Source organism: Argopecten irradians, chromosome 5 (assembly GCF_041381155.1).
Source record: "Argopecten irradians isolate NY chromosome 5, Ai_NY, whole genome shotgun sequence".
Taxonomy (NCBI): domain Eukaryota; kingdom Metazoa; phylum Mollusca; class Bivalvia; order Pectinida; family Pectinidae; genus Argopecten; species Argopecten irradians.
Window position 1 is genome coordinate 17,971,380 of NC_091138.1, and position 23,098 is coordinate 17,994,477.

The window sequence follows — 23,098 nt, forward strand, 5'->3', positions numbered from 1 at the left end:
GCCAAGAACATGTTGCAATTGCTTTAATTAAGTTGTTTTGATATTATTTTTAAGATGATTACATGTTTTTAGAATATTTCTAACTTTTCATGCGATGTTGTTTATTTTGGTATTCATAAATGTTTCCCGATTCAAAATCCACAATTGCTTGAGGGATTTTGGTGAAGAAGTCTTCTTCTTTAGTTTAAGTCTAATATTGTCTTCGACAAAATTCAAACATATTTAACAACTTGGTAACCGGAAATATATAGACTGTTCTAATAAATTTCCAGAATGGCCAATCTCCAAGTCTTTCAAATGTGCACAAAGTTATGTCAGGCATACAGTTGGGCATATCATATGTATTTATACATAATTTATATTCTGCAGGGTTACGTGTATTCAAATGTTGTGTTTTTTTCTGACTGTTCAAAAATGTAAGTCAGATTATTTTTTGCATGCTTGAGCATGCAAGCATGCACGGGCGCTACGCCACTGGTGCTTGCCTGAAATTGCTTATATATGCAGCCCTTTCACCCCTTATTATCAGTGAAAATCTGGAAATATGTACTTGCTTAGACCAGGGGTAAAAGGGCATTTATTTATTTATTTAAGCATTGACATCACTATTTTTTAATTTCATCGGGGTATGATTTTTTCGAAGGGATTATTTCTTCCAAATCGATACGCAACGTCAATGTTTCTATTGTGACGTCACGATAACGTCGGGTTTCCGCGCCATTCTCGGATTTTTTTTCATCGTGGAATGAAAAAAATGAATAGGCCAATCAGAATGCCAGAAACAAAGAGAAAATTAATTATATATGTTTGTAATAAAATAGCCAAAACTAGATACTTTAGTTTGTGATATATAAAGGGAGGTAATTTTTTTCATTATTTTCTTTTTAAATAATAATAGTTCGTTTCGGGTTAAATATGGCGCATGCGCAGAAACCACTTTGGGGGACAAACGTCATCTGGGCGTCCTTTGTTTATAGCAACCAAGATGGCGTCGCGGGAATTACAAAATTCTTTTGTTGACAGCATCGCGCTCCCGTCAGGTTTTCCACCTTATAACTCGGTAGCATATGCTTCGATTTTTCAAAGTAAGGTTCCAAACATAAATTTTCAAGTCATTTATGACTTCATGGTCAATAGAAAGCGGCCAGTTGGGGAGTCAGGCGACGGATGTCATCAGCTGACTTCTGTCAAATCGTACCGATCGATGGATAGAGCTGTCGCACATTACCAGGAAGGCCGCGAAGAGCGAAGCTCTACTAACCATAACACGTGTGTGAGCTTATAGAATCCAATACATCCCAGTACCCCTTGGCCTTTGAAATCGTGTCCCGCGGGAAACGTCTCGCGCCTCCATGCAGGCAGCCATGTTTTAATTCTCGTTATCAGCACGACGAGATTTTATTTTTTTATAACATAACTTATAACAGGAGTAATTATATTTTTTTTTATTAAGAGCGCAGCTCTCTGCGCGGCCGAAGGCCGCGTAGAGCGAAGCTCCACTAACGATAACACGTTTTAATAATACATTCCAGAACCCCTTGGACTTTGAAATCGTGTCCCGCGGGAAAAGTCTCGCGCCTCCATGCAGGCTGCCATGTTTTAATTCTCGTTATCAGTATGACGAGATTTGAAATTTTCTCTATAGACAAAACGTTTCATCAGGATACACTTTGTAATTACTGTAAGTAGTTTTAGATAACTACACAAAGACAAGAACGGCACAGTAAATGTACTGGTCAAAATGATATACTCTGTGTAAAGCGCTCAGCACCGTCAGCCGTGACGTCAGGACGTCTCTGGTGCCAAAGATGACGGCACATATTCCCGCGCATTTTTGATACATGGCATGTTGCCAAGTTTTCCGCCTTTGAGAGAAACAAGATCGAAAGGTTGAACTATTCAAATTGAATATTTCTTTCTGACCTGTATGTGACGAGTGTCAATATATTTCTAGACACAAAACATCTATCAATAGTGTTGAAGAATAGTATTTAAAAAAAATCAATGATCGGACTACAAGTTTAAACAGTTTTAATCTCGGTCTGAGGTTATAATCCTAATATATAGCTATAATAACATTTCTTAAATGTACTGTAGCTGCGCTCTTCTGAGGCTTTGCCTTAAATTCATATTATTTTTTTAAAATAATCATAATAACACTTTGAAAATTAAATGCTATTGAAAGCAGTTAAAATATCCACGAAGTGAAGATGAGCACAAGGAATCATGACGTCACATCACGTCAACAAAAGGCGCGAAATCATAGGATTCGCATACGCGGCACCGTCCAGGCCTTGCATGGACACAGAGAAATCCGAATTTTTGAGTTCATTTCTTTGAGTTTATGCTAGACAATTAATATATCATATATTTCTATAGTTTAAAGTATGTCCTTTTATTTCTAAATTATGTCTTCTACATGAAATAGAAAATAAAATTAACAAGTAGAGCTTCGCTCTTCCCATGCCGTGCATGATTCATATTAATAATAACATTTTGAAAATTAAAAGATATAGAATGCAGTCAAAATATCCACCAAGGTGAAGATGAGCACAAGGAATCATGACGTCACATATGATAACGTCAACATTATAGCGCGAAATCATAGGATTCGCATACGCGGCACTCCAGGCCTTGAATGCACACAGAGAAATCCGAATCTTTGAGTTTAAAATCATTTCTTTGAGTTTATGCTAGACAATCATTATATCATATACTTCATTTCTAAATTATGTCTTCTACATGAAATATAAAATAAACAAGAAGAGCTTCGCTCTCCCTATACCGAGCATGATTCATATTAAAACGTCTTGCTGCGGCCTATCGGTGATATGATTCATTCTCACTTAGCCAACATTCTGAAACTTACCTGGCCAACATGTCAAGTTTTACACCTGATTGAGTTTCAGCTGTAGTCTGTTCTTACTAAACTTAATTTTCAGGAAAAAAATATATATATATTAATAATTCTATTAATTTTTTTTCAAATTATCAATAACGGAACCTTCATTTTAAGATGGTAACTCACTACTTTGTTTTACAAAATGATCAATTTAGAAAAGAAAACAAATACAATGTATGATTTCCAATTTTAATTCTAAAAATAGTGTCCTCTGTTAATTATAATAATGCTTGATAGCCTTTCTATAGAACTGGTACATATAATTAGATGTTATTTGCATTAATTACTATCAATGCTGTTTTATCATTGTTAATTAGGCTGTTTGAGCAATAATGGTTCATGTTTTCCTAATATATGAGATACATATGTAAGTGTTGTTATAATTAATTAATCGAAATAGTGAATTCTTACGTTAGCAGTGTTTTGAATTATAGATGTGAAATATGGGGATTTCATAAAGCTCCTGACATTGAAAAGCTGCAAAGCAGTTTCTTTAAAAGATTACTTGGCAGGGGCGTAGGAAGGGGGGGGGGGGGGGGGGGGGGGGCAAACATGTCTTTTTAATCTTTTCTAATAAAAAAAGGTCCTCCTACACATTTTTCGTACTTCATTCTAGAAAATTTTCCGCTGCGAGGCGCATTTCCTAAAACGTTCAAGCACATAATGTCAAACCTTAAATAGTGAAAATTCAATACACACAAACTAGACTAAAAATGTCCATCAATGGATTCTATGTGCTATTTAAAAAATGTCTCTTAAAAGATCAATTTGTTTATATGTCTTAGCGAGACAATTAATTCATTTTTTTATGTTACACAACAATGTGCCGATGGTGTGAAGCCGGTATATTCAGATCGAGTAGGGTTGCATAATGTTATGACGACACAATTATCATTTCTAAATGCAGGTAGCTTTAAATCGAAAAAATACCATGTTAAGAACGCTTTATAATCATTAAACTTTATCGTAAAACTCATCTCAGCCATTCTAAATCGTAATTTTTTTTCCCGGGGGAGACCCCCGGACCCCCCTAACACCAAATTCTCACGCCTTTGGGCGCTCGCAAATTCATCAAAATGCATCCTAAAAATCATCTAAGCCATTCTAAAAAATGCATCCTAAAAATCATCTAAGCCATTCTAAATCGTAATTTTTTTCCCGGGGGAGACCCCCGGACCCCCCTAACACCAAATTCTCACGCCTTTGGGCGCTCGCAAATTCATCAAAATGCATCGTAAAAATCATCTAAGCCATTCTAAATCGTAATTTTTTTTCCCGGGGGAGACCCCCGGACCCCCCTAACACCAAATTCTCACGCCTTTGGGCGCTCGCAAATTCATCAAAATGCATCGTAAAAATCATCTAAGCCATTCTAAATCGTAATTTTTTCCCGGGGGAGACCCCCGGACCCCCCAAACACCAAAATCTCGCGCTGTCGGGCGATCGCAAAATCATCAAAATACATAAAACTCATCCCGGGGGTCACCCTCAGACCCCTAATAAAACACCAAAATCTCGCGCCTTCGACGCTCACACGCTAATTCGGCCAATTTGCGTATTCGTTAATTTCCTTTTAGCGACCCCACTGTCTATAAATGTGTACAAGGATTAAATTTAGTGATATATGAAAAATGTACATAAAGCATATATTATATGGTTGGGAGTTGAATTAATCTCCTCCTGTAGGTGTGGCGGGGGGGGGGGGGGTACAAAATATTGAGGACCTTTGCCCCCCCCCCCCCCCCCCCCCCATGACGTTTCATCTTCCTACGCCACTGCTTGGTGTGAAGATAAACTCTACTAATGCTATGGTAAATATTGAACTTAAAAGAGTTTCTTTATCTATTATCAGGAAAATTAGAAATCGAAGAAAATAATCATAGCTGGACTTTTCAGTCGAGATTGGAATTAAACAATTGTGGTTTGGGCTATATATGTGATTTGGAATTGTTTCTTAAATCTGATTCTAATCTATTTTAACTCAAATTAGAAGATCTTTTTAGACAGGAATGTATACGTTTGATAAATGATTCATCTAAATGAAATTTATACAAATATCTTATTTTTGTCAACCTTATTCAAATAAATCTGTAGACATTAAAGTTATGTATTAGAGAAACATATCTAAATTCCGATTATCTGCACATGATTTGAATATAGAGAAAGAAAGATACAGGAATATACCTAGGAATCAAAGAATATGTTCATTTTGTAATGATGATGTTGAAGATGAAATCCATTTCGTTATAAAATGTAAGGTGTATGAAGATTAAATTTTATAAAACCATATTAGGTCAGAAATCCTAGCTTGTTGAAGTAAATTTAATTATTAAAAACACAAAATGTAAAGGAATTAAATAATTTGGGTAAATATATTTCTTTTGCTTTAGAAAGAAGAAAATTGCTGTCAGGTTAACCAAAAGTTGTTACTGTCTCTCTCTCTCTCTCTCTATACTACAAAAGATGTAGAATTTAATGGGTGTTTTTTTTTTTTTTTTTTTAATTTTATCTCATTTACTACATTAGCAGTAAAGAACTGTACATGTATTAAAATATGCACTGTGAAAAATGTGATGAAAAACATTAACTACTGCTGCTTGCTGATGAACTTAGGTGGAAATAATTTCAAATTAGTAGCTATATTCTCACTATATAGTTACTTTTAATATCCATGCTGGTTTATATTATTTGTAAATTAAATAACTAAAAAAATAGTAGCTATTTTCAAAATGTAATTACTTTTTGTGTCCATTCTGATATATATTCATTAAAAGTTCTCAACTTAATGTACAAACCCGTAAAAGTTGGAAGTTTTATGAAACAGTCTATAACCTTACCTGTAATTATCTGCTATTGTTCTATCTTTCACACCTAGTCTCACCTGGCCAACAAAATACCTTACCTGTATACCTCAAAATTCAGAATGTTGGCTAAGTGAGAAGACACCGGTGATATGTAACCTATAATGTGAGCTGGAATCATAGAGTTACCTCCCATGAAAAAATGTATACTTCCGGAAACAACATGAACCGTGAACATATGCATGTCACAATGTAAAGCGGATGACATTCTTTATGTTATGAATACTTTCAGTTAAAATGATTGGACTGGAAGTCTTATGATCTCTAAAAATGCATCAAATGATCGACAAAGAAGATAAATGAACACGAAAAAGAAATGAAAGTTCGCGTTCCACCTGTTCATTGCACGCCAGTGGAAATCCTGGTGTCTGCATCGTGTTACAGAATACATCGAGATGATTAGAGCAAGTCATGAATATTGACATTAATGTAAGATTTTGTTTACAACTCTTTTATTTGGGTTATACCTATGTTCTAGCATATGCTTGTAACAGTCTCTGATTGACTGGTTGAAGCCACAATATTGTAAACAAGTTAGTCCTAAGCTATTTTCGTCGATGACAAGGATGATGGCGTACACATATACACACGCAATGCCTTTATGTACACGTAATTGTATACTTTGTTTATGTTTGTATTTCAGAAACATGCTTGTGCCCCTGCGGAAATATAGTGGATAGTATATATTGAACATTATAAACTGGACCAAATGGGTTTCACACAGGTCAGCTACAACTACTACACGCAGGTAGGCCAACACTGAACTATCATATTTGGTAATTCAAATTAAGTTTTTTTTATTATCTGAAAGTTGATAATCTCTGTATTATAAATGATGCAATATATTGAATAAATTGAATCTATACAAACTCTGAAACCATTTTCACAATTTTTTATTTTAATATGGAACTTGAATGTATTTTTTTTTTTTAAATTATACTAATGGTGATGCCACCTTGTTTTATATTTTTAGATGGACATTGTATCATGGTTTCTGATCGTGGTCATGTTAATGGTACTGGCCTTTGTGTTGATGAAGCTGTATCGGCTTTATCGACTTCAGCACTATGAGGTTCGTGCTCCAGACATTGATCGTGGTCACCGTTGGTATATGATAGACATATTTCCTGAGCAGACATACTGTACCATAGGTCACTACCGAATAAAACATGGAGCAACCTGTGACTCCTGTGGAGTTTGTGTTGATGATCATAACATGAAAACAGCAGACAAACAGATCCATTGTAAACCTGTGTCAGAGATCGGCAATAGGACTCTTCACCATTGGGTTCAGGGTAATCTACCCCTGTACAGCAAATGTTTCATTTGTGGTGAAGATTGTGGAGTACTACCTCAAATCTGTGATGTATGGTGTGCATGGTGTCGCAGGACTGCACATGAGGATTGCAAACAACTTTGTGATCTATGTGACCTTGGCCGTTTTAAGACAGCTATTGTTCCCCCTAATTGTGTGAGACTTAAACAAGTAGGAATTAAAGGAAGGAGACGTCTAGTGGTCTCCTCTGCAAGTCATCCAGACATTCCAAATTGGAGTCCCCTCATAGTAGTTGCCACAAGGAAAAGTGGAAACAATGAAGGAGAGTTTATACTACGGGCATTCCGCGGCTTTCTACATCCTTCACAGGTACATACAAAATTAAAAAAATTTAGATTCATACACACTATCATATGACATATTATCTAAATACAGCAGTGTTTTGATGCTGCAGTACTACAACGTTCTAAGCCAAGGTGTTTCTACCCCTTCCTCTGTATACTGGTACTCTTAGGATGGGAGTCCACAGAATGATCAGTAGTCACTGTGTGTCAATGGTGTGTGTCCAGCTATTAATGTCTTTCTTAATCGACACCCAGCATGAAGACCTTTCTGCTCCCTTGACCATAATTATAATTGTTTTAATGACTGTTCTACTATCTATTACAGGTGATTGACCTGAATGATGTACCGCCTGAGAATGGCCTAGAATGGTGCCACCTCCTCCCTGATGTGACCTTCCGGGTGTTGGTCTGTGGCGGAGATGGTACTATTGGATGGGTGCTAAATGCAATAGATAATCTTAAACTTAAAGTAAGTATTTAGGTATGTCAAATGAAATTGAAGAAGTCCGTACAATATTACTCCACTTAAGAACATCCTTGTACATGTTTTAATAAAAGGTTTTGTACTGTAGGGATGGCATAACAATGCGTTAGTGAAGTTTTCAAATCATTGTGTTCTGTTTATAAAACTCTGTTAAGAAGCTGAAGTTGTAGATATATATAAAAAGCATTGATTGATGTTGCTTGTTTATTATTTCCATTTTAACTTTGTTTTCTAGAATCCACCAAATGTCTGTATTCTGCCTCTGGGGACAGGCAATGATATGTCACGGGTGCTAGGGTGGGGCGAAGGCTACACTCATGGTGATGTTAATATCCCTGATATCCTTGAGAAGATAAGTGAAGCAGAACCTTCCAGCATAGACAGGTACTCCATTGTTTTAATTAGTTCACAATATTTTAGGATTTTTGCAAAAAACTTTGATACCTAAATTGTCTGGTTCAATGCTAAAAGTGATATTAAAAACTAGAATGGGTCTAAAAGTGACAGGTTTTAATCTGTGCTGGGAAAATGTGAATTCTGTGTTTACTACATAAATGAAAGTGTTTTGTATATTAACTGCTTTACAGTTATATATACAGTTATATATACTTGTACTATACACCTTTGTATCAACCCCATGTTTTCCAGGTGGAAGGTCGAGATTAGCATGAGAAGTATCGTGATGAAGAAAAAACAGGTATTGCTACAATCCAATTTAGACAATATATGATTATCCTTGTCATGTATTTATTTGTGAAGCTTTATTCAAATATTAGCAATTTAAAATCACATGATAATAGATGAAATATGGATATTGCTTAAAATAGATTTGGCTGCTGTAAACTACATACTAGGTAATTGTGTTGTGCAATAACGTCTTTGCATATTAAAGAGTTATCTGTCTTGTTGAGTATTGATTGTGACACCATGATTTAATGAGATCTGTGACATCATTTTTTTCTTTTTTTGCGAAAATAATTTGAATTTTACTCATGAAATAATGATCGATACATTCCCTAAAGGGAGATAACTCCCTAATATGCAAATACAGAATAGTCGTATACATAACACACACTATTATTTCATTCATGCATTAGTGTAATAGAAATACTTTTCTAAGCTAACTTTGCATATGTCCAGGACATGCAACCTTGGCCAAATAGTGTGAGAACACAACTCAGGGATAGTTATCACACACTCCATGATTACTGTCTTTATGTACACACCACTCGCACGCACGTCACCACTCCAGGTAACACTACATACTCTTACATGTAACCAAGTTTCCATACAGTCAAGCCTCACATACACAAAAATTAATGAACCTGTCAACTTGATAATAATAATACAGTTAAACATGTTTATCATACACAGAAATATGACATCATTTTTGCGCACAAAATAATGACATAAACAATCAAATTTATATTTTCATTGTCAATGCTAGCGCTACATTCCAATTTGTCAAAAGCAAGTGAAAATATCAAAATTGATATTTTCACTGAAGTGATTTACAAGTCGCTTTTTTGTTCACCGTAAAACCTTATATTTCACTGTGAAAATATAATAAATTGATTTATCAACATAATGACAGGGATGCCTTCTCATTACAGGTTGTCATGAACAACTATGCCTCGATAGGGGTGGACGCCCTAGTTACACTTAACTTCCACCGACAGAGGGAGAGTAGGCCATGGTTATTTGCTCACCGCCTCATTAATAAGGTACAGACCATTGGCTTATTATTACCAAACTCAAGCAATATTAACCTTTTTTTTTATTTCTCGTGTGAAATAAAATTGTATTTTTTATGTGTCTCCCAATGACATATTATACACATGGTAAGATTTTGTATAAAAAAATTAATGATGTTGTCAACGATGGACACTGCATGTATTGATGATTTCACATCATTGTCTAGCATGTTAGAGCTGTATTGCTCTATCGCGGTAACAGACCGAGTAGTCTTTTCTCCAACGACTGTAGAATAGCTATGTCTGATATGGAAGAAAAAAACACATTGTCTGTTCTTTTGTCTGTTCTTACATTAGTAATGTCATTGGCTAATTTAGGTATATTTATATATTAAGACTGAATATCATGTCAGTTTCTCAATATCTTCTGAGTATTCAATGTATAAACTCACTTTGTGTGTATATCATCAATGTACATAGATTATGATTATCAAATCTATGTACCTAGTTACTAAAACAACAATACTAATATTTTTAAGTTTCTTTATTTCATGTCAAAATAGCAATCATTATCCTAATATAAAAAGTACATATACATATTGTAAAACCTTATTCATACAGTGCATAACATAAAGTTACTAAATTAATACCTGTACTGTTACCAATGGAATTTAGAGAAAATCTGTCAATTTCAATAGAAAATGGTTACTGTAACATTATATAGTATAGATTTCATGCGAAGGAGATGTATCAGATATTAAGATAGTAAGGACATAGTTATCCTGGACTCTAAAGTATTATTACGTAGACTGCAGTGATTATCTTTTGATATGTATTTGTTGCTTTTAGAAAACTGAGTTTTACCAAGGGAACCTTACACAAGTGGATTTGTTAAATAAAATTAATAAAAAAAGTTATTATTTGGAAAAGTGGTATATAAAATTATTTCACGATTTTGATAAATCTCATACTTCTTGTACAAAGCCATATGTGTTAGATAAACTTGTTAATTTCTATATTAAGCAGACAAAACCTGACTTGAATGTTAAATTTTTGTCCACTCAGACAATCTTGTCATGTAGCATATTGATTATGCTGTCATAATTGCATGTGGCAATAGTGCCTTATTACGTGGCAGTATGACATAGCATAATAGGTCAGGTATATAATAAATAAAAGTTTGTTTATGTGTAACGTTTAAAAAAGAACAAATAGTTAAAAAATATTGTAATTCCAAATCACCTCCATATCAAAACTATCTGTTTTTTGAAAGACACATTTCGTTATATAGGAATGTTTCAAAGTATTAAAATAAGGAAAGTTGAAGTTAGGATTTAAACAAGCATACAATGATAGACTCATTTCAAAATCACACACAAAATATGTGACACGAGAAGCTAGACAAGTAAACTGTAAGAGGACACAAATTAGGGTGTAACAGCTTGTAGGAAACATTTTAAAATAAGATTTAAAAAAAAAATGAAATGAATGCGCTTTTTTTCGTTATTGTGTTCTATATATGAAACGATTTTGTCACATTTTGACAATTAGCTTATTTAAAGAAATGTGTTTGCTCTTAAATAAAAATTGCAATTCTAAGCACTAAAATTCATTATGAAGCACTATACTGTATAATACATTGTCAGCTTCACTGATACTTCCACATAAAAGTCCATAGAAGTTCAATTCTACTTTGGAACAGTTAGTCTAAAACAATGATTCACACTTAATAATCCATTGCCTAGTTTTTACACATCCTAATGTCCTATCCGCTACCACATTCTATAATGAAATCCATTCTTTTACAAATTACCATAAGCCACCACACGATTTTGAGCATAATGAAAAAAGTTGCTATTTCTCATTCCTTGTAAATGATTATTTTCTCATTGAATATATCACCTCGTTGGTATAATATCCACATGTATTTCTAGCATCATTCTACATTTTACTGTTCTACATCCAAATTTCTACTACACGTACCTACTTTATTTACTCACTGTATGTCAGAGTTATCGCTACCCAGCATTAGATACTTGTCACAGCCAGCCAATTTGATAGCTTGTTCTTTCTATTCATGTTCTAAATCGTTACCATACTTTTCCATCCAATAACACTAAGCGTATCTATATCTTTTGACTTTGCCATCCGCAAATCCCACCCAGAGCACGTTGTTGTTTTGGACGCCGACTGACATGGGGCAAGCTTCTATAGTTTTGAGGAGAGTTCTAAGGAATCGTCCCTCTGCACTCAGTAAGTCAATAGAACTGCGAAGGTAGTCTGCCACTATTATGTTGCCGAGGCTGTCATAGGTCATGTCGGCAGGTAGAAACACCTGCGGTGAAGGCGGGTTCAGCTCAATCGGAGACACAGACTGTGCCAAGTCGATCCAGCGCGCAATACTGACGCAATGTTGTCCTGACAACATGTCTTTCCGCTTTTTAGAAGTGCTAAGACCTCGAGTCGACGACTTAATGACTGGATTCTCATGGAATTTGTTTAAGGACTGTGTTGGGAGTCCCGACTCAAGGATTGTCACCCGCAACTCCTCATCCTCAGGCCCCAAACAGCTTTTTGCGTGCAATACGGCGATTTGGCCAGATATTGGGTTAGACGCAATTCTGAACGGATGTGGAAAATTCAAAGATACTTTAGGCGCAGCTTCTAGATCCGCCTCCGAGTAAAAGATCGATTTGAACTGGAATCCGACGATGACCATGCCGTTATCTGTGACACAGATACTGATCGGTACGTCATTCGTCTGTAAGAGATCCTCAGGGACAGGGTTCAGAACTCGGTGCCTCTTGAGGCGAACTATTTTGATAGTCATGTCTTTGCAACACAGCCACAGGTGGCCAGTAGTAGGCGACACAGCTATATCGTTGATGGCCTGGTCCTCGTCAACTGTGATACCTTCGATCTTGGAACCCTCGTAAGCGACAAGAGTTGCTTTCGAATTATTTCCCGCCAATATCCACGCTCCCTCTGACGTAGGACAGATAGCTTTGACAGGGTAAAGATGTTGGAAGCTTGACAGCTGGGCCGATATCTCGGGGCGCGGATGAGAAGGTGCTTCCTTTGGTTTAATAGCTTTCAAGGACGATTTCTGTGGGACTTTCCACGTCGGTAGTACATCTCCATTCTCTTCAATCTCTTCCATTTCATTTGCATCCTGCTGGACCCCACTTGTGTTTGTCAGCGTTCCGGTTGTCAATTTCTGATTCCTCAGCAAAAACAGAAGTGATGTATTGACCTTAAATTCAGTAAGGTTCGAGACTGGACGATCTGGTAGTTTGAAGCCTGACCATGCTTTATCTCGCTCGAAGTCGTAGATTTGCACCTTGCTACCTTTTTGAAGGGTATGCTTGCTCTCTTGGAGCTGGTCGTCCATTTCTCGGAATGTTCCTAGTAGAGAGTACTTGTACTTGAGGAGACGATCAGAGTTCTGTTTTTCCATCTGTCGGAATGTCTTTGTAAATTCTATCGTCTGCTCTTCCACTTCTGCTTTGATGTTTTGACCTTGAATCTCCGCGCGCTCCACCATGTCGTCATAGTGTTTCTTGTTCTCCTCGAGCATGTAATTGACGATGTCGATTTCATCCTGTATTTTTGGGATTCTTTGGCGGTCAATAGCTCGAATGTAGCTCTGGATGCTTCCTTCTTTCTCTGGGATAACATCATCAAGTTTAATGATACGATGGCGAGGGTGATCGCTTACACAGTCGACACATATCAGCCGACCAGTGCAGTCCTCGCACACGAATATCACATTCTGCCAACTGTGCAAATCACACTTGTGTAGACCTTTCGTCCGCGAGAGCATGGCTAACACGCAAAAGGCATTAGAGTCCGCAATATAAGTCTTCTCAGAAATAAAACTCTTGGTGAAATAAGTTTCAAATAACTGGTACAACACCTGTTTCTATATTGCTGACCTCACAAAACCGTCAGAATGTACAAAGTAATATAATATCCTACTACAATGACATATATCTTGTCCAGGACTTTGTTTTACAAATGTTGTCACCTCGCCAAATACATGATTGTAATAACATACTTCTACAGTTAGGCGTTTCATTGACTCACAAATTAATTAGTGCTGTGACTCAATAAAGTCATAACTTAATTGATTACGAGGAATACTCGCATCTTTGGATATTACGCATGCAATATATCCTATTACATATTTTATTGGGTAACTTCAGTTTTTAAATTTCGTTTTAAACTCGAGCGTTATCACAGATTAATCAGACAAGTGCTCTTTTTGGTTTTGTGCATACACTAAGGGTTCTCAATGGCGCATACTACGTGTTGTTAACATAGAAATTTGGTGCGAGTCCAATGTACTATAAGAGAGATACGTGTGTTCTACCCCATTAGTACGTGAATGACTGGGTAGATGGACGACAGATAGGCCAATAACACACTTGGCTGAATTTGTCAGCCGCCATTGTCAAAGGGTCATCTCTGCCTTTACCAGGGCCATGCTGTCTGTTCATAAAACCGATTTACATCTGTAAATCTGGGCTCGCGTAACCAATGGGAGTATTGTTATTATTCTTATGCTTGTGTTTCAAAGAGGGCAATTGTATTATTTACTATACAATGATGTCCATTTTGATAACATATGTGCGTGAGAAACAGCATAATTAAAAATAACTGATAAGAAAACGTTTGGAAAATTAGCACAGAGAAAAATTTTTATAAGAAATAAAAAAGATTATTATGGATGAACAGAGAAAATAGAGAAGGGGAATCCTACATATCTTATCTGGAGAGATAGATATACAATATGATATAATGTATGTGTCCTTTGTATAATGCATACAGTGTTAGAGAAAGGTTTTACTAGCTTTTTCTAGTAGAATGATTAATTCAAGGACCAAATGCTGCGTAGTGTGCCTTGAATGATTGGTTTCGTCTCTCCCTCGTTTTTTATTAGAAGCATCTTTGTGTAATGTAACCAGTTGCGTGTCTATTGTGCCATTATGTGCACACCAGACGTGTAGGTTTTACATTACATTCTAGTATGATAATACATACGTCCGAAACAAATTCTCTGTATCTGTGTTTTAACACTCAGTAGAAGTTGTGTCGAATTGATATGATTTCTTTCTGGTTTATAGACTATAGCTAGCTAACTTATCATCCTTCTGCTTAATATCATTTCCTTCCACATCAATGATCTTCATGAAATAGTAGCATTACTGTATGGTCTTATCATAAGTAATAACTAATTTTCACGGTGTTGGAGATTGTACCAAGACATATGAAAAAAATTATGTGATTCCTCTTATCAATGATAAATGCAAAATAATGTAAACATTTTCATGGTTACATATCTTGAAATGCCATGCAGTACTGTGCTGATCGACGAATTCCACATATACCCACTGGAGTTATGCCCCTTCTTTCGATGCAGCTATTAATTTCGTATTAGCATGTGTTTTTTAGCAAAATAATTGCTACAACAAAAAGTCATTTAAATGTCCCAAAATGTATTTAGCAAAGAATGCTGTCAAAGGTTTTACTATACTCACCAACAATAATGTCCTATAAACGTAGTCGATTTATAACGAGAAACACGTGCGAAATGTTATATTCTTAATTAAATTAACACTTTTCTAATGGACAGTTAATATGGAGCGCTGCAGCGTTGTCCCCCTTACGTCACGTACACCGCGTGGGGGAGCCTGAAATGTCTCAATGGCTCCCTTTGATGTCTTCAAGAATTCTCTGACTGATCGCGTCGGTAAGCTAGATGAAGAAATCGAAACGCAGTATATTAAAATGTTACACATTCTATTGCTGTTGAGACGCCGAGAAATGCTACAGTGTGACTAAGGAGCTCAGTGTAATAGCTGTCTCCGTATCCTGGTATCTCTTACAAGATACTTGAATCCTTTGAAGCGACCCTTGACTATTACCATATATTTGTCTTTTACTTACTGTTTTGAATGCTTTTGGTATGCAGTCTTTGATGCCCAAGTGTGCTGGTCATTATTTTGACATATTTAGGTACTAGCTACATACGTATGTATAGAGTCAGATCAAAGACGCTCCGATCCACTATATAAATGAATCCAGTACTCTCCAGAACTCCTTTACATGTCCGTGTACCTGATTTATAAACCATATTAATTGTTTGCTTTCTCGTGCTGTTATCAAGTTTCAAATGAAAACATTTGGAATATAGAAAAAAAAGGCTTACGTGTAATATTATTATTATCAGGACTAACATCATTGTTTTGTGTGGGTTTTTGTCTTTGAAATAGAACTTGACATGACTTAACGTACTTTCTGTTTGTCTCATTATCATGCAGGTATTAAAGTCGGTCAGCACCATCACACTGTCGTTTTCTGCTCGTTATGTTCAGTCATGAATAATGTCGTGATAATGTGTAATGAGTGCACCAGTGTCATGACTTTACACATGTATCATGTTTACGAATTTCTAATGTACGAGTTTCGTGAATATGTTTTTTTCTTCATTTTACTGGTTTTTAATACACATGTGTCGAAACACGCACAAGGTTTGCTAGGGAGTAAATGTCATGTATGGGACTAATTATCACCGACTGTGGTTTCTATTACCGGGACTTGTTGCCAGCCGTTCACACCATTTAAACTGGATTTTTGTATTTATTGTTAATCAGAAGCAACTAGAATGCACTCGCGTATACATATTTAAAAACATAAATACATTTGGTGAACTGTCGGGGTTCTATATATGTACTCAGTGACTCTTACCGACTCACGGTTCCGGGTACCGACTCACGGTTCCGGGTAGGACGTCGACTGAGAGTACACCTACACACACTCACACAGGACAAGTTCCTCTCCCATAGGACTTAATGTAGATGTCTGTACAATCAGATAAATTGTGCATATCGCAATATCACACAAACCCGTATCATTACATGTACACAGTATGTCACTGTATTGTGATATAATATGGAAATGTTCAAATTTAAACGATATAATATGGAAATGTTCAAATTTAGACGATATAATATGGAAATGTTCAAATTTAGAAATTTCATAATATATTATACCAAATTAAAACTAATTTGTTATAATTTATAACATAGAGACGAATGTGATATAACATGGAAATGTTCTTTAGAAGATATGATATGGAAATGTTCAAATTTAGAAATTTCATAATGTATTATACCAAATTGAAACTAATTTGTTATTATATATAACATGAAGACGAATGTGATATAATATGGAAATGTTCAAATTTAGAAATTTCATCAGATTTAAAATATGTATACAAATGTTGTACAGGTGTGTATTCATATACGTTAGTCATGATTAACTGTTTATAACTTAAGGGAACTATGTATTCCTTATATAACACCCCCGGTGCTTGTACTGAGTGCTGGGTCACGTTAAAGTACTGAAACTACAATTCAGCGTTTGACTTCAACTCTACAATACACCACACCAACTTAAAGACGACACACAGCTGTATCTCAATGTCGTCCGTGACGTTCCACTTTCTCATAAAGTTGTGTGTTCCTTAATTATCGTCCTGTTATCTACATTTGATCGTTACTGTCGATGGTAATCCTAAGTATACCGAACGGTTAGCTGTTAGGCCTTGGAGGGATATAAAGGAGTAATATCGGGGATACAGATCCACTGTAATTAGGGTTCTGAGTTACCCGTTACAGACTATCCCGGCGTCTTCCCACAAGTTTTTAGGCTAGGATAAACTAGGGCACTGCCGTCCCAGGGTCTTTCGCACCGCTCACAATATATTTATACTTACAATTGCAAAATCTCACTTTACGACTTTTGTAGGTCATTGAAATCTTGGTATGGCAGGGTTCTATGTGTTGTTTATGTTGGCTGTTTGTTGATATACTCAGTGGTCCAGATAAGTATTTGTGATTGTGACTGAATCGCACTTTGACCCTTACGCTTACTTTTCAGGGCACATTGATTTGTTATTTTCAGTGTTTTTTGTGAATATTGATTTTATGACATATTTATTTTGTTTTCAATTTGTCCATTTTGATTTTAAATAATGGCCGTACTTATTACGTAGGAACTTTCTAGTGGGCCAATTCCAAAAGGAAACTTATTTCTAATTTTAGTGAAATTCTCTAAATTTGCAGGTTGCTTCAAGGAATCCCTTTCTCAATTAATCCATTTTATCCCCAAAATAAAGTAAAAAGTTCCTTTACCAATTTAGTCCTTACGTGTGTTACTGCGTGAGTTGTTCTTGTCGTTAATCAACTTATATGATCAAACCCTTTACTTTTCAAGTTATTTTGTCGTCTATGTATGAACCAAATCTTTTACGACGTCATGTTATTGTCATTTTGTAGAACTGAGTGCTTTGCCACATCAGTAATTTTGTCGATTTTGTACTTTTAAAATGTCCTAGATTGAGGCTGTCCCTGTTTTGTTGTAGTTGTGCTACTTTACATACGGGACCAAAGATGTGATGGAGCGGGAGTGTAAACACCTGAACAAGAAGATTACGGTCCGTACCACCATGTGTAGATAACCAAAAACCTATCCGTGTTCACCTGAATATAAAATAATTAATTTCCCGATCACGATCTTAACACTTCAAACGAATTCACGAAGTCTATTGAGAAAACACTTCAAATTTCCAAAATTTAGAGATCAAAGCCATGACCTCTTAAAACTGAAGCTATCAGAATCTCTTCAAATATTTGCGACAGATTAAATTTCACAATTTTTGTGTTTGATTATAAAGTTGTGGTTTATAAAGTTGTGATTCATGATAATATAGGTGGAGCTCGATGGCCGGTTGGTGTCACTGCCGGATATAGAAGGTCTGGTTGTCCTCAACATCGCCAGTTGGGGAGGAGGGTGTCTTCCGTGGACGGTAGACGATGGCCACCAACAGTTCCAACCAGCAAGGTACACTTTTCCAGTCAATTCCAGTAATGTTGTTTATGAAAATGATAGCTAGTGTCACTTTTTATCGGGCTCCAATCAACAAAACATAAAAGTCAGAGGTCACATGTATTTATGACCTGTACAGAAACCAGAAGTAAATGCACTGAGAACATTAAAACACTTCGTCACGTTTATTTGAAAATGTGTCGATGCAATTTTGTCCAGCGATCTAATATGGCCCACTTTCCAGCACTAGGTGTCGACAGCCATTATGTCGTATGTATGTAAATCAGATGTGGGTAGAAGGTTATGTGTTGGGTATGAAATGATGTGTTGGATTTTCTTTGGCATCCAGACCTCTCGTCATCATTCTGGAGGTGTCGATGTCGTCCCTGACATGTGTGTGAGAGTGTCTGGTCTCTATCAGAGATCCTAATCTCCCGGTCACAGAGCAGACTATATTAGTGGAAACAGTGATGTGGTAATAGTTCCCGAGACCTGCACCATCTAGATAACATTGAAATATATACAAATGACAACTCCTGTGAATCTCGTGTCGAGTGATTTTTGTCAGTGTGGTGTGCATTTGAAATAATCACAAATGATAGGTCCCTCGAATCCCTTGTCCATTTATATTTCTGTCTCTTCGCCTGTCGATCCGTCCGTCTGTTTTTCCAGATGTTCGGTAATAAACGATAACTAGAGAAAGAATAGATATATTTGGCTGAAGCTAAATACAATAATATACACTGCCTTCCAAAAGTTGTGTTACAGATGCATTTTTACAAACAACAATGTTATTACAGGTATCTATATATATTATTATCAACTCATTTATCTTATCTAACTCATTAATTGCATTTTCGACAGTTTTCTTAAGAAATAAGTTATCAGCAAATTTTAACATATGTAACAGAAGTTTTGGAGGGCAGTGTATCATACACTTAGAATGATTGAATTTAAGATCAAATGGTCTACTTCAAATGTTAACATTGCTGTGATATGTATTTTGCTCTAACGTTTCCAGACGATGAATTTTACACACAACATTGTAATAGCATGCGGCAGTAATAATTCGGTTGTCCTATTTCACACATTAAGCCATGTTATAGACGTGTGTTGTTTGTGAGACTTGGTAACGTATTACATTATATATCGTATTATAGGTATGATGATGGCTTGCTAGAGGTGATGGCCCTCTATTCCTCCTTCCACATTGCCCAGCTACAAGTGGGAATGGCGGGCCCCATCCGGGTCGGCCAAGCTAGAACAGTCAAGGTAATTATGATATCAGACTTTCAATAAGAAGTTGTTTCAAATTTGTATATTACATATTTATCTGCATTTGTATGTAGGTATTGATTGTGACGTCATGTGTTTGGGAGCGTAACGTCATACGTTTCGGAGAAAACGACGTGAATTGCGCTCACAAAATAATTACGTAAAAATCGATACCTACCCGCAAGGGAGCTAACTCTGTAATATGCAAAAGCGGAAAAATCTGCTGTAAGACATTTAAGATACATAAGGTAGTACATTTTAACGTATAGAAGGACATCAGTGTATATAAAAGAACTATAACAAGAAGAAATGTGTTGCAATGATATCTGAATTCTTTAATTATGATACAGATAAACAAGTGTATAAGCTAAGACATTGATATGGATGGGGCTGTGTGGATGTGGCGCGGTGGTAAAAGGCGCAGGTTGTTTGGCTAGGCGATTGGGTGCCATAACTACTAAACAGAGTGTATCATATGCACTATGTGTGTATGTGTTGTTGATCAAAAGGTTTAGTTTGAACTTCCTGATGAAATTGTACTCAGTTGATGATTATACATTAGTTCCGATATACACAACTGAACTAGTCTTCGTGATTTTAGATAACGTTGCATGGAGGGAAAGTACCAATGCAAGTTGATGGCGAACCCTGGGAGCAGCGCTATCCTGCCGAAATATTCATATCTCACCAAGGTCAGGCAAAGGTCATGGCCTCAGATACGTAGGTAATCTAAGGGTCGCCACAGGTACAAAGGTCAATCAAAGATCATGGTCAAAGGCACATTGCTCAAGCTTTGGTAATGGCTGCAGAAATCAAGGTCAAATTATCGACGTTATGACTTCAGATATCTAGGTCAGGATAAGGTCAAGCTACGGCCATGGCCATGGATAATTAGGAAAGAATCGTCGTTTTGGTAAACTAATCACGGTCTGCCACGACAAAGTATAAATGAAGATCTGGTTCATTAGTGATGTTTCTATTTCTTTTAAACATTTTATGTCTTTTGCAGTTTCTTGCTGTCCAGTTTTTAAAACATTTTTTATGCTTCTTGTGCAATACTTATCTTTTAAAATTCCACAATATTACATTTTTCAAAGGTTGTATATATTTTACACTTTGTCAAAATGTTTTTAATTATCAAATGTGTGGTAGTATGCCCAAGAAAGCGAACACGATCCATTTTGCATCATATCATAATCACATTAATTAACTATCTCATTTTCAAAATTAAGCAATGTATTTGTTTTCTGATGACTTTCAAAAACAGTTACCAGCATCAAAACACATGTCCTAAGTTAGTAAAAGCAAGATAAATTATGAGAAATCTCTCCCACCCATCTCCTCCACATTTCAGAAAATTACGACAAATACTTACTTTAAATTCCAACATGATAATTGCTACTATACATTAGTACTGTACATTACTTATTTTGACTGTGTCAAATTTTAGCGCATAAAGGTTTTTGGTAAAAGAGGTGTCATGATGACATTGCACAAACAGTCTTTGTTAACAGTTTGCAAAAACATTTTAGCCCAAATGTATAGTTTGAAACGCGTTAAAATAAAAGTACTTGTAAATATGTGCATATATCTGTAATTAGTTATCAGCATACATTAACGTTGTGCAGCAATATGCTCCTTCCGGTGATTGGAAGTCTTAAAATTAGACGTTCGTTTTACTCGCTTTTAATTGCAATAATTGGATAGCTGTTATAACTAGTAATTGATAATCACTGGTCTGGTTGTCCTTGCAAAACTCGCAGTCCCTTCCTAAAGATAATCCCCTTCGAATATTCTAATAGTCCCTATTTGTAATACCATATTGTCTCAAAGTTGTAATGTATTTTTAAAAAACAAAGTACTCAATAAAACTTAAAATACAAATAGATATTTTTACATTAATAATATTGAAATATTAATATTTTTCATGGTCTGTTTTGAGACGCTTTAGTGATTTGTTATGGAATACATACTGTAACTTCTTCCTCATTATTAAATTTTTGTAAATGTATATTCTATATCTCGATATTTTTATCAGTATTTAACCAGTGATGTTTGTGATCTTACATTGGCCGTGCTGCTAAGCTTGCAGTGTCGGTAGAAGAACCAAATGTTGTGCCATTCCAGTTTAAACATTGTTTTTTTTTAAATTTCTGTTATATATCAAAGTTGTTTGCAACCAATGTTTTTTTCTGTTATGTACTCGCGTTTACGTTCTTCAGGGCTACGTTGTCTTCTCTTTTATTTATGTATGTGTACATTACAACAATGTAACTATCAATATATCTTATCGGCACGATAATTACCGGACTTTCAAATGTTGAGAAATACCGTAGTTACATGTTTCAGGACTAGGTATTCTTTTCAGGAAAAAACCTTGAAATTCATATAAGAGTTATGGCAATGATCCTTTGGTGATGTATAGGCGTCTATTATACAATGTGTATCAATTCTTAAGAGAAATTACTAATTTCAAGTAAGTCTTGATAATTTTGTACAGATGGCGCAAAGGAATTTCTATAATTTCATGGCAAAACCGGACTACTCTCCTCATCAACGACTTACTTATTATATACCACTCGGTATGTTGATATTATTTCCCGTAAAATATATATTTGATGGGAGTTTAGATATGTTCTTAATGGAATACTTAAAGAAAAGATGCTCCACCGCCGACAGAGCATAAATGGCATTCATCAGTAGAACAGTAATTGGTGTTTGATCATGTATATATATGTCTAATTAACACAAAAAGTAATATAAGATCATTTGTTTTGCCTTTGGTGCATGCGCAATCAGTACTTCATTCCATATAGGATATAGTGCCACAGATTTTTTTCGGGATGCAATTAATTATTTTTTGTATTTTCAACTTGAAGTAAAATTAGAAGCTCAAACTTTTCAATGGTGGTAATGGTGTAAAGTAAGTAACTTTTGTAACCGAAGAAAAATACTAAATCGTCTGCTCCTGTTTTTGATAATGAAAAAATACCAATCGTCAGCGGTGGAGTATCTTTAAAAGATCGTTCTAAGATTCTTATGGATTTTTTATTCTTGCGCATATGATTATATAGTAGCAGATTCTTTCACTTTTGTCCCAACAAAATATATTACTGTTATATATATATATATATATGATTATATGTATAATTGACGTTAGAGAACTTTTCCTATACATAAACCATTTTGCACTTTGTTTAACTCAGAATAATGTTCAAGTTTGACTGGTATGATGAATGTGCTATGTGATGTTAGTGCTTAAGTTTGCAATATGTATTTATAATAGGGACTTAATATATTGTTACTTCATATCTAAATAAATGTATTTTCAAGTGATAATAAACTATTTATGGTTTCTTACACATTTTTG

General features: G+C 35.6%; 2 protein-coding genes across 3 annotated transcripts; one reads left to right on the forward strand and one right to left on the reverse strand.

Annotated features, from left to right (window-relative positions):
- The first annotated feature begins 5,917 nt into the window (after positions 1-5,917).
- On the forward strand, positions 5,918-23,088 carry LOC138323075 (diacylglycerol kinase epsilon-like). 2 transcript variants are annotated; one of them, XM_069267412.1, is made up of 11 exons: positions 5,918-6,192; positions 6,407-6,511; positions 6,737-7,408; positions 7,709-7,852; positions 8,103-8,251; positions 8,516-8,564; positions 9,481-9,591; positions 17,990-18,061; positions 18,338-18,468; positions 19,614-19,725; positions 20,330-23,088. In XM_069267412.1, the coding sequence occupies exons 2-11, from the start codon at positions 6,473-6,475 to the stop codon at positions 20,450-20,452; spliced, it is 1,602 nt and encodes a 533-aa protein (XP_069123513.1). In that variant the 5' UTR covers positions 5,918-6,192; positions 6,407-6,472; the 3' UTR covers positions 20,453-23,088. The 2 variants fall into 2 exon arrangements, with proteins under 2 accessions (XP_069123513.1, XP_069123514.1); XM_069267413.1 differs by lacking the exon at positions 5,918-6,192 and adding an exon at positions 6,259-6,296.
- On the reverse strand, positions 10,128-13,956 carry LOC138323074 (uncharacterized). The gene has a single exon (XM_069267411.1). The coding sequence runs from the start codon at positions 13,382-13,384 to the stop codon at positions 11,678-11,680; it is 1,707 nt and encodes a 568-aa protein (XP_069123512.1). The 5' UTR covers positions 13,385-13,956; the 3' UTR covers positions 10,128-11,677.
- Positions 23,089-23,098: the final 10 nt, after the last annotated feature.